This window comes from Bos taurus, chromosome 27, assembly GCF_002263795.3.
Source record: "Bos taurus isolate L1 Dominette 01449 registration number 42190680 breed Hereford chromosome 27, ARS-UCD2.0, whole genome shotgun sequence".
NCBI lineage: Eukaryota > Metazoa > Chordata > Mammalia > Artiodactyla > Bovidae > Bos > Bos taurus.
In genome coordinates this window covers 26838358-26857633 of record NC_037354.1, presented here as the reverse complement: position 1 = coordinate 26857633, position 19276 = coordinate 26838358, and the positions used below count along the sequence as shown (strand labels likewise).

Here is a 19276-nt window from a genome sequence, read left to right as displayed (position 1 = left end):
ATATCTGTGAGTCCTTTTGTTATATGCACTAGTTTGCTTTATTTTTAGATTCCATATATAAATAATACCATACAGTATTTGTCTTTTTAAAAAATGTATTTTAAATTGAAGCATAGATAATTGCTTTACAATATTGTGTTCGTTTCTGCCATACATCAACATGAATCAACCATATGTCTTCTCCTTGAGCCTCCCTCCCACATCCCACCCCTTATTTCACTTAGCATAATACCTTTCAAGTCCATCCATGATGTTACAGATGGCAAAATTTCATCATTTTTTATGACTGAGCAGTATTTCACTGTGTGTATGTATATATATATGTATAGTATATAGAACTAATTTTATATATATATATATATATATAGTTCTAATAATTTTTTGGTGGCATCTTTAGGATTTTCTAAATATAGTATAATCTGCAGGGACAGATTTACTTCTTCCTTTCCAATTTGAATTGCTCTTATTTCTTTTTCTTGTCTGATTTTTAAATTACTGATTCAGTTTCCTTACTGGTAATTAGTCTGCTCGTATTTTGTAAGTTTTACTGGTTCAGTTTTGGTATATTGCACGTTTCTAAGAATTTGTCCATTCCTCCTGCTGCTGCTAAGTCGCTTCAGTCGTGTCCGACTCTGTGCGACCCCATAGATGGCAGCCCAACAGACTCCCCCGTCCCTGAGATTCTCCAGGCAAGAACACTGGACTGGGTTGCCATTTCCTTCTCCAATGCATGAAAGTGAAAAGAGAAAATGAAGTCGCTCAGTCGTGTTCGACTCTTTGCAACCCCACGGACTGCAGCCTACCAGGCTCCTCCGTCCATGGGATTTTCCAGGCAAGAAAGAGTACTGGAGTGGGGTGCCATCGCCTTCTCCTCCATTCCTCCTAGATTGCCCATTTTCAGATCAGATCAGATCAGTCACTCAGTGGTGTCCAACTCTTTGCGACCCCATGAATTGCAGCACGCCAGGCCTCCCTGTCCATCACCAACTCCCGGAGTTCACTCAGACTCACATCCATCGAGTCAGTGATGCCATCCAGCCATCTCATCCTCTGTCGTCCCCTTCTCCTCTCGCCCCCAATCCCTCCCAGCATCAGAGTCTTTTCCAATGAGTCAGCTCTTCGCATGAGGTGGCCAAAGTACTGGAGTTTCAGCTTTAGCATCATTCCTTCCAAAGAAATCCCAGGACTGATCTCCTTCAGAATGGACTGGTTGGATCTCCTTGCAGTCCAAGGGACTCTCAAGAGTCTTCTCCAACACCACAGTTCAAAAGCATCAATTCTTCGGCGCTCAGCTTTCTTCACAGTCCAACTCTCACGTCCATACATGACCACAGGAAAAACCATAGCCTTGACTAGACAAACCTCTGTTGGCAAAGTTATATCTCTGCTTTTGAATATGCTATCTAGGTTGGTCATAACTTTCCTTCCAAGGAGTAAGCGTCTTTTAATTTCATGGCTGCAGTCACCATCTGCAGTGATTTTGGAGCCCAGAAAAATAAAGTCTGACACTGTTTCCACTGTTTCCCCATCTATTTCCCATGAAGTGATGGGACCGGATGCCATGATCTTAGTTTTCTGAATGTTGAACTTTAAGCCAACTTTTTCACTCTCCACTTTCACTTTCATCAAGAGGCTTTTGAGTTCCTCTTCACTTTCTGCCATAAGGGTGATGTCATCTGCATATCTGAGGTTATTGATATTCCTCCCGGCAATCTTGATTCCAGCTTGTGCTTCTTCCAGTCCAGTGTTTCTCATGATGTACTCTGCATAGAAGTTAAATAAACAGGGTGACAATATACAGCCTTGACGTACTCCTTTTCCTATTTTGAACCAGTCTGTTATTCCATGTCCAGTTCTAACTGTTGCTTCCTGACCTGCGTACAGATTTCTCAAGAGGCAGATCAGGTGGCCTGGTATTCCCATCTCTTTCAGAATTTTCCACAGTTTATTGTGATCCACACAGTCAAAGGCTTTGGCATAGTCAATAAAGTAAAAATAGATGTTTTTCTGGAACTCTCTTGCTTTTTCCATGATCCAGCGGATGTTGGTAATTTGATCTCTGGTTCCTCTGCCTTTTCTAAAACCAGCTTGAACATCAGGAAGTTCATGGTTCACATATTGCTGAAGCCTGGCTTGGAGAATTTTGAGCATTACTTTACTAGTGTGTGAGATGAATGCAACTGTGCCATAGTTTGAACATTCTTTGGCATTGCCTTTCTTTGGGATTGGAATGATTGGATTGCCCATTTTATTGGTGTATAATTGGTCATAGTTATCTCTTATGATCCTTTATATTTCTATGGTGTCAACTATAATGTCTCTTTTTTAATTTCTGATTTTATCGATTTGGGCCTGCTCTTTTTTTTTTTTCCCTTGATGGATCTGGGTAAAAGTTTATCTGTTTTTTTTTTAAATTTTTTTCTAATCTTTTCAAAGAGCCAGCTCTTAGTTTCATTGATCTTTCCAAATTTTTTTTAGGTCTCAATTTATTTCTGCTCTGATCTTTCTTATTTCTTTCCTTCTATTAACTTTGGGTATTATTTGTTCTTATTTTTCTAGTTTCTGTAGGTATAAGGTAGGTTACTAATTTGAGGTTTTTCTTGTTTCCTGAAGTAGGCCTGTATTGCTATAAAATTCCCTCTTAGAGCTTCTTTTGCTGCACCCCATAGATTTGACTCAGGGGTAAAGAATCCGCCTTCGATGCAGGAGATGCATCAGGGGCTGCAGGTTCAATCCCTGGGTCGGGAAGGTCCCCTGGAGAAGGCAACCCACTCCAGTATTCTTGCCTGGAAAATTCCATAGGCACAGGAGCCTGGTGGGCTATAGTGCATGCAGTTGCAAAGAGTCAGACATCACTTAGTGATTAAACAGCAACAGCAATGGATTCTGAATCATTGTGTTTCCATTTTCACATATCTCTGGGTATTTTAAAATTTTCTTCTTTGATTTATTCATCGACCCATTGGTTGTTTAGTAGCATATTGTTTAGCCTTCCATGTATTTGTGCTATTGTGCAGGTTTTTTATTAACTTAAAAAGTTACATAAAAACTCAGTTGTGTCCGACTCTTTGTGACCCCCATGGAAAGTCCATGGAATTCTCCAGGCCAGAATACTGAAGTGGGTAGCCATTCCCTTCTCCAGGGGACCTTCACAACCCAGGTATGGAACCCAAGTCTCCCACATTGCAGGCAGATTCTTTACCAGCTGAGCTACCAGGGAAGCCCATTAGCTTATAGTTGATTTCCAGTCTCATAGCGTTGTGGTAGGAGAAGATGCTTGATATGATTTCAGTCTTCTTACATTTATTGAGACTTGTGGCTAGCATGTGATGTATCCTGGAGAATGTTCCATGTGTATTTGAAAAAAGAATGTATTCCACTGCTTTTGGAAGGAGTGTTACATGTATCCATCTGATCTAATGTGTTGTGTAAGGCCAGTGTTTCCCTACTGCTTTTCTGTCTGGGTGATCTGTCCAGATATATCTGATATAATATCAAAAATATACAAAGAACTCCAACAATTCAACATCAAAAAAAACAAACAACCCTGATTTGAAAATGGGAGAGGATCTGAATGGACATTCTCCAAAGAAGAGATACAGATGGCCAACAGACACATGAAAAGATGCTCAACATCACTAATCATCAGGGTGATGTAAATCAAACCCACAATGAGATATCACCTCACACCTGTGAGTGGCTATTATCAAAAAGACAACAAATAACAGGTGTTGGTGATGATGTGGAGAAAAGAGAACACTTGTGTACTCTTGATGGAAATATAAATTGGACAGTGACTATGGAAAACAGTGTGGCATTTCCTCTAGAAATTAAAAATAGGATGACCCTATGATCCGGCAATTCCACTTCTGGATATTTTCCCAAGGAAAACAAAAACACTAATTTGAAAAGGTATATGCAACCATAAGTTCATCTCGGTCTTATTCAAATAACCAAAATAAGGAAGCAACCTAAGTGCCCATGGATAGATGAATGGATAAAGAATGAAATGGAATACGACCCAGTCATAAAAAAGAATGGGATATTATCATTTGTGATAACATGAAGGAAACTAGAGGCTACAATGCTATGTAAAATAAGGCAGACAGAGAAAAACAAATAGTGTATGATTTTACTTATATGTGGAATCTAAAAAGCAAAACAAATGACACTCAAAACAGAAACCATCATATACACAGAGAAGAAACAGGTGGCTGCTGGAGTGGGAGGTGATGGGTAAAGGAATGAGCAGGTGAGGGAGATTAAGAGGCATAAACTTACAAAACAAGTAAGTCATGGGGATGAAATATACATTGTAAAAAAAGAAGTGATTACAGAAATAATAAAACATGTTTAGATTCAGAATAGGTATATGTTATTTCTAAAGCTTTTTAATCATCTCCCCCACCTATATTCTTTGAAAATACATTAGCAAAACAATTAGAGATCAAAAGGGTAATCAGTGCGTATATGATTTCTGTCTCGATATGTCTTCTGAGGGAGTGGCCTATTTTCCAACAAAGGAGCCTTGCTCTTTCCCTTGGAAAAATTCCTCTTATTATAAAACTTGCTTTTTGTTAATCTCACATTCAATTATAGTTATTGTTCTCTGTCTCTTCAGTATTCATTCGTTTTCTCAATACGAAACAATGAAATTGTGTAATTGAGTAATCCTTATATTATTTCTTTCTCATTATTTCTATCCCTCTTATAAATAACTGTAATTATTTTCACATATGCATCATGAGAAATTTATATTTCATTGAGCAACTGGGATGTGCAAGCTTCTTTGTGTACTACTATTTCCTGTACGGACTTCTCAGATTGTTTATTGGAGTACCATTTCTACCTTCCTTCTAACAATAGCTCTTGACCTATTAGCTTAAAAGAAGACAGAGTTGTAATATAAATATCACTTATGAGTCATGAATACATTTCCTATAAATTACACTTTAGAAAAAAGGGAGAGGCATAGGGAGAGGCTACAATTAAATTTTTTTTTCATTTTAACAGTTTTTAATGAAAGCTATAGACAAGATGACTTTATTCCTACATCTTCTTAATTGTTTCTTCCTTATATTTGCCCTTTTCCTTTCCTACTTGGCAAGATTTGGGTTTACGTTCAAGGATCTTTTGGCAGGCTTTGTCCAGTTTTAGTCAGGTGATAACTACTTGCTGGGGTGAATGCGCACATGGACAGTCATGCCATTAGCCTTCTCCCACTGCACTCGTTCAATGCAAATGACGTATTTCTTCCTGTAAACCTGAACTATTTTGCCAATTTGCTGCCCTTTGTAATGCCCTCATACAACCTGAAGTTCATCATCCTTTCGGATGGGCATGGACTGAATGTTGTACTTCTGTCTTAGCTCTTTAGAAAGAGAAGACATAAATTTCCTGAGAATGTGGGAAGGCGCATTGAAATGCCTTTTTCGGTTTTTGCTTCCGTAAGAAGTCACAAAGGGATTGAACTTCATTTTGGCCGATAGTGCTTCAGCGATGGCCACAGAAGGGAAGAACAATTTTTGAAATGTTTTATTGGGTGCACTGGGTCTTCGTCGCTGTGTGAGGGCTTTCTCTAGTTGTGGTGAGCAGGGGTGGCTCTCTAGTTGCCGTGCTTGCGCTTCTCACTGTGGAGGCTTCTCTTGTTGTAGACCCTGGGCTCTCGGCGCATAGGCTTCAGCAGTTGTGGTGCATGGGCTTAGCTGCCCTGAGGCATGTGGGATCTCCCCAGACCAGGGAGCGAACCAGTGTCTACTGCATTGGTGGGCAGATTGTTAACCTCTGTACTACCAGGGAAGTATGAGGCTACAAGTTCTTTTAACAAAATAAAAAGCGATATTGAACATTTTCTCCTACAAAACAAATTAAAAAAAAACCACTTAAAAAAACTTGGATCTTGTATTCTCACTGAGACAATATCTTTGATGATTTCTTTCCAGTAATGGTCAAGAAAATATGGTTTAGAGTCAGGATCTGAATCCCAGCTCTGCCATTCACCAACTGTGTCATCTTATTCAAGTTAAGGCATTTACTGTCTTTGAGCCTTGGTCTCTATTTCCAAAATGGAGATGATAATATTATTTATTTCTTGGGTTCAGGAGGGGATAACAGAAAGCTCTTACCATCATGCTTAATAAAGCTATGTTTAAAATATATATATATTGACTGATTGATTTGGTTGTGCCAGGCCTGATTTGTGGCATGTGGGATCTTCAATCTTCATTGCAGCTTGTGGGATCTTTAGTTGTGGCATGCAAGATCTAGTTCCCTGACCAGGGATCGAACCCAGGCCCCCTGCATTGGGAGCGTGGAATCTTAGCCATTGGATCACCAGAGAAATCCCTAAGAAAGCTCTTCAGGACAGTGCTTGGTTCAATCCATATTAATCACTGGCAATATGGCAACCCACGCCAATATTCTTTCCTGGAGAATTCCATGGACAGAGGAGCCTGGTGTGCTACAGTCCATGGGGTCACAAAGATTCAGACACAACTGAGTGACTAACTTTCACTTACACTTTATTATTTTGACAAATATTTCACAGTGTCTTTGTGGAAATCACCTAAAATTGTCTAGTGGTCAAAAGAAAAAATTAATGATGAAATTATTAAAACATGAAATAGATGCTTTCCTCTGCTGTTCCTTACAAATTATGGTAGATTATAATGATGTCATAAGACTGCCACACTTGAATAACTTAGTTGATTTTCATTCTCAGCATCCTGAAACTACCTCTTATTAGCTACATTTACTAAATTTTTTCTTTAACTAATATTTCTTTGATTGAAGAAGAGAGAGTTTAGGTACAGTCTGAAGTCTTCAAGTGCTGGGGATATGGCTACCTGTTCCTTCCCACCTAAGTCAGAAGTTCAAAAAGGAAAAACATTTACATGAATATAATATATATATTTAAATATTTTTATTTATTTATTTATTTGCCTGCACTGGGTCCTTAGCTGCATGTAGTATCTTCAATCTCAGTTGCAGCATGTGGGATCTAGTTCCTGGACTAGGGATCAAACCCGGGTCCCCTGCACTGAGAGTATGACGTCTCAGCCATTGGGCCACCAGGGAAGTCCTGACCATAAAATATTTTAGATTCAAATAATACATTATGAATCTTTGTTCAACATATTGCATGGGATTATGTACTTAGGGGATGGAAAGTTTTCTGTATTAAAACCAGCAGAGATATAGACCTTGACCTCCATTCATCATCTTTATGTTTGCTTTATGGCATCATTGTCCTCCCATATTTCCTGGTTCAAGACTTGTCATCTTTGACTCTTGTGCCCTCTCCCCGATCTGTCAATTTCACTTCCTTAGTTTGTCCAATCTGTTCCTTCCTGTCTGTTCTCAATACCTATTAGCTTTGCCTCCTACACTGCCAGTTTCACCATTTCCAATCCATTTCATCTATTTCCAGGGAAAGACACCTCTGAGAAATCTCCAGAGGCTACTGCCTGTGGAATAATGTCTAAACACCTTAGCCTGCTTACTAGCAAGGCTTTCCAGGACTCCTCCACCCATCTCCCATCGCCCGCTTCAAGCTGCCTATGGTTCAGCCAATCAGCACTGCTCTGCTTACTACTTCCTCTTACTGCTAGCTCACTTCCTCCACTCTAAGTTATTTTCTTTGTTTGACATGCCTGTCTTCTTTCTGTCAGTCTTCCTACTTCACACATGAAGAAATGACTCTCAGAGGGATTAAGTGACTATGATAGTGCCTTTGGGGTGGGGGAGGCGGTGTTGAGGCGTATACGAAACCAAGTTTCTCTGACTCAGACTCTTTACTCCTAAGTACTTGCGAATATTTCTTAAGAACAAGGATATTCTCTTATTTAGCCACAGTACAATTCTCAAACTCAGGAAACTTAACATCAATGTAGTATTATTGTATATTATACAGTACAGTTCAGTTCAGTCGCTCAGTCGTGTCTGACTCTTTGCGACCCCGTGAATCTCAGCACGCCAGGCCTGTCTATCACCAACTCCCGGAGTTCACTCAGACTCACGTTCATTAAGTCGGTGATGCCATCCAGCCATCTCATCCTCTGTCGTCCCCTTCTCCTCCTGCCCCCAATCCTTCCCAGCATCAGAGTCTTTTCCAATGAGTCAACTCTTTGCATGAGGTGGCCAAAGTACTGGAATTTCAGCTTTAGCATCATTCCTTCCAAAGAAATCCCAGGGCTGATCTCCTTCAGAATGGACTGGTTGGATCTCCTTGCAGTCCGAGGGACTCTGAAGAGTCTTCTCCAACACCACAGTTCAAAAGCATCAATTCTTCGGTGCTCAGCTTTCTTCACAGTCCAACTCTCACATCCATACATTACCACTGGAAAAACCACAGCCTTGACTAGACGGACCTTTGTTGGCAAAGTAATGTCTCTGCTTTTGAATATGCTATCTAGGTTGGTCATAACTTTCCTTCCAAGGAATAAGCGTCTTTTAATTTCATGGCTGCAATCACCATCTGCAGTGATTTTGGAGCCCAGAAAAATAAAGTCTGACACTGTTTCCCCATCTATCTGCCATGAAGTGATGGGACCAGATGCCATGATCTTAGTTTTCTGAATGTTGAGCTTTAAGCCAAATTTTTCACTCTCTTTCACTTTCATCAAGAGGCTTTTTAGTTCCTCTTCACTTTCTGCCACAAGGGTGGTATCATCTGCATATCTGAGGTTATTGATATTTCTCTGGCAATCTTGATTCCAGCTTGTGCTTCTTCCGGCCCAGCATTTCTCATGATGTATTCTGCATAGAAGTTAAATAAGCAGGGTGACAATATACAGCCTTGACGTACTCTTTTTCCTATTTGGAACCAGTCTGTTGTTCCACGTCCAGTTCTAACTGTTGCTTCCTGACCTGCGTACAGATTTCTCAAGAGGCAGGTCAGGTGGTCTGGTATTCCCATCTCTTTCAGAACTGTCCACAGTTTATTGTGATCCACACAGTCAAAGCCTTTGGCATAGTCAATAAAGCAGAAATAGATGTTTTTCTGGAACTCTCTTGCTTTTTCCATGATCCAGCGGATGTTGGCAATTTGATCTCTGGTTCCTCTGCCTTTTCTAAAACCAGCTTGAACATCTGGAAGTTCACAGTTCACGTATTATACAGGCCATATTCAAATTTCACCAATCATCCTTTATAGGAAAATTTCCCCATCCAGAATCCCATCTAGGATCAAACTTGGCCCTTCATTCTCTTAGTTCTTCAATCTTCTTTAACCTGGAATAGTTCCTGAGCTTGCTTTGTTTTTAAGACACTTACAGCTTTTAAAGAGTACAGGTCAGTTATTTGTATAATTTCCAACCCTGTGGCTTTTTCTGAATAGATTCAGGTGGCTTTCATGAATAGATTCAGGTTATAGATTTTTAGCAGGAATACTATATAAGTGAAGTTGTATTCTTCTCACTGCATTGCATCGCCAGGCACACAATGAGAGCTGTCCCACTATATTCGCCTTTGACCACTGGAATAGGGTGGTGTGTGGACTACTGCAAAGCCACCAGTTTCCCCTTTGTGATCAGTAAGCAATCTTTGGGGACATATTCTGACTGTGTAAATAACTTTCCTCCTCAAACTTTCACCCAATGGTTTAATGTTTAATGACACAGCGATCACTATGATAGTTGTAAAATGATTTTTTAAAAAAACTCAACAGTTTCATCTACATTTACTACATGGCCGTCTAGTGAAAGGAGGAACTTTCCCATTTTTTTCTGTATTCCTTTTTAGTCAGGCAAAGAAAACAAAAATAATCCAAACAAAAACTTAAAGAATTGGATACTAGTCTAACTGGACTGCGGTTGATTCTCCTTCCTCTGGCACATGCGGGGCCTAAGCTTCTCTCAGACCGGACCTTTATTCCTCTGCCTACAACGCTCTCAGCCTCGTGAGTGACGGGCGCTGGCCACACAAAGTGGAGTGGCGTTGAGAGCCTCCAGATATTCTAAAATGACACCCCAGTCTCTACACCCTGGGAGGAAATGCTTTTGTGTGTCCACCTCTACGCTATCTTTATGCTTCAACTTTTGAACACAAAAACATTTGTTCCAAAGCCTTCCAAACCGTGCTTAAAGTATCATCTGGTGGTGGTGATGGGGGCTGGGTGGAGGGTTTAAAATGTAGATTGCTCGGGTCCTGCCCCAAAGCTTCCGATTTAGTAGATCTGGGTTAGGGTCCAGGGATCAGGTGGCCTGCGGATTAAACCTTGAGAAACATCACCCTCAAAATGATTGTGGGCAAGTCTCCTTTCCTGGAGAAGTCGGGCGCCACTGGCAATTCCCAAGGGGCTCGCTCAGAAAAGGCTGGGGGAACAAAAAGGGGCATTCATCCTTCCTCCATCCATCCGACTTCAGAAACCTACATCCGGCTGATGCCACTCGGGTGCGGGGACCCAGGTGCTGGGGAGAACACGTAGGCGGCAAGATCGGGAAAGACATCCCCCTTTGGAGCAGGGAGGGCTGGCTCCCGAGCGCGAGGGGACGCAGAGGGGTCGACACCGCCCCTCGGCGCCGATCCGCCCCAGGGCAGCAGTGCCCGAGGGCTCCACCCCCACCCCGCCCCGCTCCCAGCGGAGCACCGCGCGGCGTCTGAGTGCTTAGTCACGGTGAGGCTGCGCCTGCCCCGGGGCCAGCACGCCCCCCTCCCTCCCGGGGCCCGCCCCCGGCCGCACCCCCAAGGCGCGCACTTCCGCGCGCATGGCCCTGCTGGCCCGGACTCTAATCGCGAGCGCGGGACACTGCTGGCTGCGGGTGGCGCGCGCCTTCCCCAGCTCCGCGCCACCTCCGGCCAGGGCAGCCCGCGCCTTCTCCCGCGCCATGGCATGCAAGCAGGAGCCGCAGCCGCCGTGCCCGCCGCTCAGCGCCGGCGCCGAGATCTCGTACGACTACCTGGTGATCGGCGGCGGCTCGGGCGGGCTGGCCAGCGCGCGCCGGGCGGCGGAGCTGGGCGCCCGGGCGGCCGTGGTGGAGAGACACAAGCTGGGCGGCACATGCGTGAGTATCCCTGGTTCCTGGCGCTTCTCCTCGTTCCTGGGTCCCTGCTGAGCAGCGTTCCGAAGCCCCGCTTTGTGTCCGCTGCTTTCTGCAGGAACAGCCTCCGTTCTTCCCTAGTGCGATCCACCCCCACCTCCACCCCCGCCCCCCGCCGCCAGCGCAGCGCTTTCCGCTTCGCCTCGCCGGTCAGAGTCAGGATCCCAGCGAGTATAGAGGAAGGAAGTATAAAAGGACTTATCCGCGACCCCCGAAGCTAAGCCTGCATCCTTTCTGGCGCAGGTGTCATCCTAACGGTGGCCCGAGGTGATTAAATTTAACAGAACTTTCCTACATCCTCACTCCTCTGGGTGGAAGGGTATTATTGTATTCCATGCTGGATCTCAACACCAGACCCTTGAAACGTAAAACTGCGTGGAGAATAATTGCCGCTCGCCCGCGTCTCTCCGGGGCGGGGGGAGGAAAGATGGAGCGTGTGCAGTTCACTGGGGATCATGGGGCTCTCCCTTCAGTTTTAAGGGCAGAATGAGTTACAGCAGCGGTTCTCTTGGCTACACATTCAAGTCACCTGAGGAGATGAAAAAAATTCTGCCTAACCCGGGTGCAGCCTCGGCTTTGGCGATTCTGAATTGCAGCCAAGGTTGAGAATCACCGACTGCAGTTTACGTGGATGTAGGATTTACTATTAAATGATTTTACAGATCTTTCGTTGGGGGGGGGGGGGGCCGGTGCGGGATTTTAAAACTACCTCTCCTCCAAAGAGGGTTGTAAATCCAGCGATTCAGAAACTATTCATTTAAAAAACAAATTTAGTTTCCAAGTTTTTGATGAGGGCTTTTCTGTTGCAGAACTTGGGTGAGGTACTTGCTGTTGGTATTATCCCAGGGACTTTGCTGGCGGTCCAGGGGTAACACTCTGCGATTCCGTTGCAGGCGTCGTGAGCTCGATCCCTGGGTCAGGAATTAAGATCCCGCGTGCCTCGCATGCGGCCAAAAAAAAAGAAAGAAAGAAAAGTTGTATCTAAGAGTCCCTTGACTTGGGAATGGGTTCTTGAAGTTCCTTTGGAGAGAGATGCTTAAATGACACTACATTGGGAACTCCTTAAAGGCAGAAGCGGGTTTGTATGTTTTCAGCCCCTTATCACTTTAACAAAGTCCCTGCTCAGTAACCGTATGTGAATGAAACTCAAAATTAACAGCTGTGAAAGGTTAAAGGAGACAGGACACTGTCTCCAGTGTCCAGTGCTCTTTTTTGAAGTTCAAAACGGAAGTGGGAACAACGAAAGGAAAAATGACAGTTTAATGGTCAACTTGTACCGTGACACCTTAGTCCAGACGGAGCCTCGAAGAAGTCTGACTGCAGAAAGCAGATGGAGGGGTGCCAGTAAGAGGCCCCCAGGACAGCCGGTGACATCACTTGATAGCTGCCCATTTTAGTCCCTCTCTGCTTTTCCGTTTTCCTTCTTCCTCGTGAATGTCCTAATCAGCCTGTGGCATCCTTTATCATTGTCTTGATTAAATTGTCTTGATTAATTGGTATTAATCAAGAAGGGGATGCCCCCACTTTTAGATTCCTGTTAGAAACGTAAATAGATGAATTACGAGATCAGCTACTTCCAATTTAAAAAAAAAATCAACTAGTTTGGAGAGCTAGCAAAGGACAGCTTAGGAATTAGCCACTCACTGTTTCCTTATAAAGAACTTGGCTTTGCTTATCTCGGACTTCGCTGGTGGCTCGGACTTCCCTGGTGGCTCGGACTTCCCTGGTGGCTCAGACGGTAAAGCGTCTGCTTACAATGCGGGAGACTCAGGTTCATTCCCTGGGTTGGGAAGATCTCCTGGAGAAGGAAATAGCAACTCACTCCAGTATTCTTGCCTGGAAAATCCCATGGACGGAGGAACGTGGTAGGTTATAGTCCATGGGGTCGCAAAGAGTCGGGGTACGACTGAGTGACTTCACTTTCACTTTCCTTATCCCATTCTGCTGCTACAATTTAGTTTTCAGTAAACACTGATCTCTTGGGGAAAATCCCCCATTTCATATTTTTATGATGTGCCATTTGGGCTTGTATCAAACTGGATTTGGTTTTGAAATGCCAGGAAGGGTGTAGTATGCCTTGACTATCAGAGAAGATAGTAACTAATTGATAAAACGTGAGTTTAGATTTGTCCCAGGATTCTCGACTGAAGCGATTTAGCAGCAGCAGGATTCTCATTATCTGGGTTATCTGCAGGTGCCATAACAAACTCCTTACATGCAGTGATTTCCAAACAGGTGTAGGGAAAATGAAAGCACATTTCATTTGTTCCTGTCTTCACTTCACTTCTCTTAAGTGCGAAGTATTTGGACTGGAGATGATTGAGAGAAAAGGGTAGATACCAAGATTTGTAGGCAAAGGTATCTTCCCTCTAGAAATTTACTGCATGATAGGGGAGCAAAACGTATTGTAGACAGTCAACCCCAGAGTGCGATGGCACCAGAGTAAGGTTCCCTTAGAGTAGTTGAGAAATGATCACGTCTGCTTGGGCACATTGGATAGTTTGGGGATGGAGATAATATCTTTGTGAACTTGAACTGGATATATATCATTTTTTGACAGGGTAGGTCAGGGGCTTAGGCACAGAGGCAGGGTGTGTTGTGTAATCAAATTTGACTGGAGCAGAGGTGTCTCCAATGAGAGAGAGAAGCTGATGGGCAGGGGTAGTAAAAATATAGTGTTTCTGGAAGCACAGTTAACTATGGAAGGATTTTGAGCAGGAAAAGGACACTGTAAAAGTGGTTTTATGGTCAAGGTATTAATACTGTTGCGAGATGTCCCTTGGGAAATTGACATAGATGTTTCTTTACTTTTGACTCTCCAACCAGTTTTTTTCTTAAATATATAAATCTAGGGACTTCCCTGGTGGCACAGTGGATGAGAATCCTTCTGCCAATGCAGGGGACATGGGTTCGATTCCTGGTCCAGAAATCCCATATGCCTTGGAGCAAGCAACTTAGCCCGTGCACCACAGCTACTGAGCCGCGTGCTGCAACTACTGGAGCCCTGGCGACCAGAGCCTGTGCTCTGTAACAAGAGAAGCCACCACAGTGAGAAGGCTGCATGCACAGCAACAAAGACCCAGAACAGCCAAAAATAATAAATAAATAAATAATTCCTAAGAGCATAAACTTTAAAAAATATATAGATCTCAAGCTTGGTGGATTTTTAAATTTTTTGCTGTGGGTGAATTCACACAGAAGTTTCAGTTTAGAGCCTTCTAGTGGTGGTGGTAATTTACAGGGAGTTTTGTTTTTAATTATTTGCTCGTTTATTAGTATACCAGGTATATAGGTACATTTTTCGATGCTGTGGTCATAGCAACAGACAAAGCAGGTAAAAATCCCCATCCTCATGGAGCTTATATTGTGATCAGTTCAGTTCAGTTCAGTCGCTCAGTTGTGTCCGACTCTTTGCGACCCCATGAATCGCAGCATGCCAGGCCTCCCTGTCCATCACCAACTCAGAGTTCACTCAGACTCAGCGTCCATCGAGTCAGTGATGCCATCCAGCCATCTCATCCTCTGTCATCCCCTTCTCCTCCTGCCCCCAATCCCTCCCAGCATCAGAGTCTTTTCCAATGAGTCAGCTCTTCGCATGAGGTGGCCAAAGTACTGGAGTTTCAGCTTCAGCATCATTCCCTCCAAAGAAATCCCAGGGCTGATCTCCTTTCATTATATGTAATTTCTAAATTTTCCATGTGGTTTTTAACAAATAAAAAAGTATACATTTTTGTTTTTAGCCTTCCTTCATGAAAGCTTAGACTCAAGGATTGATGAACTTGGAAATGATTTTGGAGCTCTACTAATTCAGTCTTACTATAGTTTTTTTTTTAAATAGGAAGCACTAACATAAGCTTGCTGACTCAATTTTTTTTAATGACCATTTGAAAAAATTGTATTACTATCATTTTTATCAAGAATTTTTTTTATTAAAAGTAGGAAGCTTATAATTTTAAGTAAAGGACAGTTCTTTATTTATTTGGCCATGCTGTGTGGCTTATGAGATCTTAGTTTCCTGCCCAGGTAACAATCCCATGCCTCCTGCAGTGGAAATGCGGAACCCTAACCATTAGACTGCCAGGGAAGCCCTGACAGTCCTTTAAATTAAATACTTTTAGCTTTATGAAAATGGGGCATGTGCCTTGTTGCTTTCATTTCATTAAGGATCAGACTCACATAGAACCTTATAGGAATTTAGAAGCATTGTTCTAGCCTGCTACTGCTATTGCTAAGTCACTTCAGTTGTGTCTGACTCTGTGCGACCCCATAGATGGCAGCCCACTAGGCTCCGCCGTCCCTGGGATTCTCCAGGCAAGAACACTGGAGTGGGTTGCCATTTCCTTCTCCAATGCAGGAAAGTTAAAGTGAAGTCACTCAATCGTGTCTGACTCTTATCGATCCCATGGACTGTAGCCCACCAGGCTCCTCCGTCCATGGGAGTTTCCAGGCAAGAGTACTGGAGTGGGGTGCCAGGGCCTTCTCCATGTTCTAGCCTAGGACCCTCATTTTTACCAAGGAGCAAATTGAGTGTCAGCTGAAATGTGGTTGAAAACAAACCAAGCATAAAATAATCTATGGAATTAGCAGCCCAGCCATCAGAAGCTGTGGCTTTGGTGTCATTGTGTAGAGTAATTTATGACTTGATAAACATTTTTAATCACTCTTCTCAGCTACACAGAAGGAAACTTCTTCTGCCTCTTAGGAATCAGTCATCATTTTGTGGCTAAAACTCCACTCTCTCAATGTGGGGATCCTGGGTTCGATCCCAGGTCAGGGAACTAGGTCCCACCTTCCAAAACGAAAGAGCCCGCATGCCACAACGAAGATCCTGCAACTAAGACCTGATGCAGCCAAATTAAAAACCAAAGCAAAACAAAAAACGCTTGCTTTGGAATCTACCAGGTGGGTGGCCACTTCAGAGCTCCTGATTTAGCAGGTCTGGAGTGAAGCCCCGGCAGGTGTATGTTATGAAGAGCCCGATTCTGATTCTGGTGTACTTGAGCCAGACACAATGCTGCAGGCTTCATGGGAAGCAGGAACTGTGCGAAGACTGAATTCGACCCCATGGAAGCACAAGAACGAATCTGGTGAACCCTGCACAGTTGTCGGGGTCAGATGATAATGAGTTTGGTCCAAGAGTCATTCCCTGCTTTCATAGTTTCATGCTTCCAGAGTAAATGCCTTCCATGGGTGTATATGTGGTGTGACTGCTTGCCACATATACAGTTTTCCTTTTCCTGGATGCTTTTGTTCCTTCTGTGATATAATGGGGTCGGCCCCTTCCAAGGAGACAGGTGTTTTCAGGATGAGTGACCTGTGTTGGTATACTGAGAGTTCACTTTTCCTTGATGGAGTTTATCACCTTAAACTGTTACTAACTCAGGTTTGAGACGACTATGTCCCATACTGTGTTCTGTAGGGAAGGAAAAACTTTTCCTCCACCCTTTTATGTTCAGTAGCTGGGGCCTGCAAATTAAACTTGACAATGGGCAGATTAATGGGAGAAAAGGTTTATTTCCCATGCACACATGAGTGTCACAGAAAAGAATTGGGAAAAAAGGAACTCGTAGACCTGGAAGCTTAATACAAATTAACAGAGGGTGACAAATTGTGGAAAAGTAACCAAAGGAAGAGGGATTTGGACATCTAGAGGCAATAAATTGTGGGAAGGTAAATATATGGGGGGAAACTAATGGAAGATAAGAGTTACTTTATAAGGTGTGTGTGTGTGTGTGTGTGTGTGCGCGCGCGCGCGCACGCGCGCACGCGCGCGCGCAGATTCTTCTCATTGCTACCTTTCCATCTCCAGTGATAAGGGTTTTTCTCCAGCTAGTATAGGATTGGGTGGGAAACACCTTCACTAAGGGAAATGTTAGCTTTGCTTTTCAGCACAAAGGTGGGGAGATCAGAGTTCCTCCTGTCTGCTGTTTCTAAATTGTCTTCACCTCAAAATAATGCTGGAGGAGTGGCATGGGCAGTAGGGTGGCCCACTATTTTGGAGTACCACATTCTGTTGCCCTCAAGTTCAGTGTGGAAATAAGTGAAGGCTAGAACTGCTACTAAACGTCTAGTGGATGAACTAGGGAAAAAGGCTTGTGCAGCTCTAATAACATGATTCCACTCTTGAATCAGTCTTTATTTTTCTGGATCAGGTTAGACATTAAAAATGGGAAGCTGAAAGAAATCATCTTTTTAGCATTCAATCAGAAGTAAGTAATCTTGTATTGCCTACTGCAAGTCATTAATTTCTGAGGGCTGGAGAATACATGAGATAATTTTTGAGTTCATTCTGTGGAGTCTCCAAAAAGGTAAATAGGAACGTGACTCGTTTTGTAGCACTTTGCAGATTCTGTATTTGTGTTTCCTTTTTACAAACTGCAGGCTTGTGGCTGCTCTGCGTTGCCCGCATCTCTTGGTGCCATTTCTGCAGCAGCATTTGCTCACTTCGTGTCTCTGTGTCATTTTAACTCCCGTGGTAGTTCAGACTTTTTCTTCATTATTGTATCTGTTATGGTGGTCTGCCATCAGTGATCTTTGATTGTAACTACACGACTTGGTGAGGACTCAGATGACGGTTAGCATTTTTTAGCAATAAAGTGCTTCTTAGTTTTGTGCCTTTTTTCTCAGTGCTGTTACACACTTAATTGACTACAGTGTAGTGTAAACATAACTGTTGTATGAACTAGGAAACCAAAAAAATTCATGTGACTCTTATATTTCGGTGGTCTGGAGCCAAACCCGAAATATCTCCGAGGCCTGCCTGTATCATGCTTGTCTCATGATCAAGTGCAGACCAAGGGAAAATGCAGAGGTTGCCCAAAGCCAGGGTGAACTAGAGCCTTCTGAGAGCTTGGTCGCCGTGGTTCAGGGCCCTTCTTTCTGACTTACTATTCCCTTGCCCCAGGGCCTGCAGGAGTTCTTGCTGAGTGTACTGATGCAGCGATAAAGACTAACCCAGTTTTTAGTGTATCAGTATGAGGTTCTTAACCAATGAGAGTTAGGGAGTAACTTTTTGTCCAGGTTGATCCCTGGACAAAAAGTCTTTTTTTTTTAATATGTATTATATTACTTTCAGATAATTTGACATTTGTATATATTGTGAAATGGTCACCACCATAAATGTAGTTAACATCTGTCACAATACATAGTTACAAGTTTTTCCTGTGAACTTTTTTTTTCCCACTTTTATTTTAATTAATTTATTTGACTGAGCTAGGTCCTAGTTGTATGCAAACTCTTAGTTGTGGCTTGTGGGATCTTAGTTTCCCAACTCGTGATAGAACCTGGGCCCCCTGCATTGGGAGTGTGGAGCCTTAGCCACTGGACTGCCAGGGAAGTCCCCTCTTGTAAACTTTTAAGATCTGCCCTCTTAGCAGCTTTCAAATAGTGTTATTAACTGTAGTCACCATGCTGTATGTAGTTACATCCCTGTGACTTACTTATTTTATAATGGAAAGTTTGCACTTAGCAAAAGTCTTCTTGATCATTAATGTCACAGTGAGCTGTGCTGTACACACCAGTTGGAGAGACCAGCCGGAGGAGTAGAGGCTTTAAAAGAGGCCTGAGAAACAGCCATCTGGTAAATTGTTGTCTGTATTCATCTAGGCTGTTTACAGGGCTTCCCTGGTGGCTCAGATGGTAAAGAATGTGCCCCTGGTCGGGAAGATCCCCTGGAGAAGGAAATGGCAACCCACTCCAGTATTCTTGGCTGGAGAATCCCATGGACAGAGGGGCCTGGTGGGCTACAGTTCATGAGGTCGCAGAGAGTCGAACATGACTAAGCAACTTAACACTTCTTCACTTCAGGCTGCAAACAATTACGTGGTATAACAGGTAAATCATACACTAACTTGGAGGTAGTAGCATGTACTTTGATATTATAACATCTGTAGCCCCAGTAGGCTGAACATACATATTTTTTAATGGTAATAATACCTAACATGAAATCTACCCTTTTAACAAAATTTTAAGTGTACAGTACTGCATCACCGACTCAATGGACATAAATTTCAGCAAGCTCCAGGAGTTGGTGATGGACAGGGAGGAGGCCTGGCGTGCTGCAGTCCATGGGGTCGCAAAGAGTCAGACACGACTGAGCGACTGAACAACAACAGTATTGCTGACTGTAGGTACAGTGTTGTACAACAGATCTTTAAAACATCCTGCTTATCGAGATTTGGAGCCTGTTAATTGGTAAATCCACATTGCCCTCTCCCACCCCCAGCCCTGGCAGCCAC

The 19276-nt window shown here is 43.2% G+C and overlaps 1 protein-coding gene and 1 pseudogene across 1 annotated transcript in view; one reads left to right on the top strand and one right to left on the bottom strand.

The window, feature by feature from the left end:
* Nucleotides 1–5079: 5079 nt before the first annotated feature.
* On the bottom strand, nucleotides 5080–5520 carry LOC782955 (large ribosomal subunit protein uL24-like; annotated as a pseudogene).
* Nucleotides 5521–10706: 5186 nt separating this feature from the next.
* Nucleotides 10707–19276, top strand: part of GSR (glutathione-disulfide reductase) — a 45010-nt gene continuing 36440 nt past the window's right edge. Inside the window, exon 1 of the mRNA NM_001114190.2 lies at nucleotides 10707–11003. Within this exon, the coding sequence (NP_001107662.1) occupies nucleotides 10707–11003 (297 nt within the window). The remainder of the gene's footprint in view (nucleotides 11004–19276) is intronic.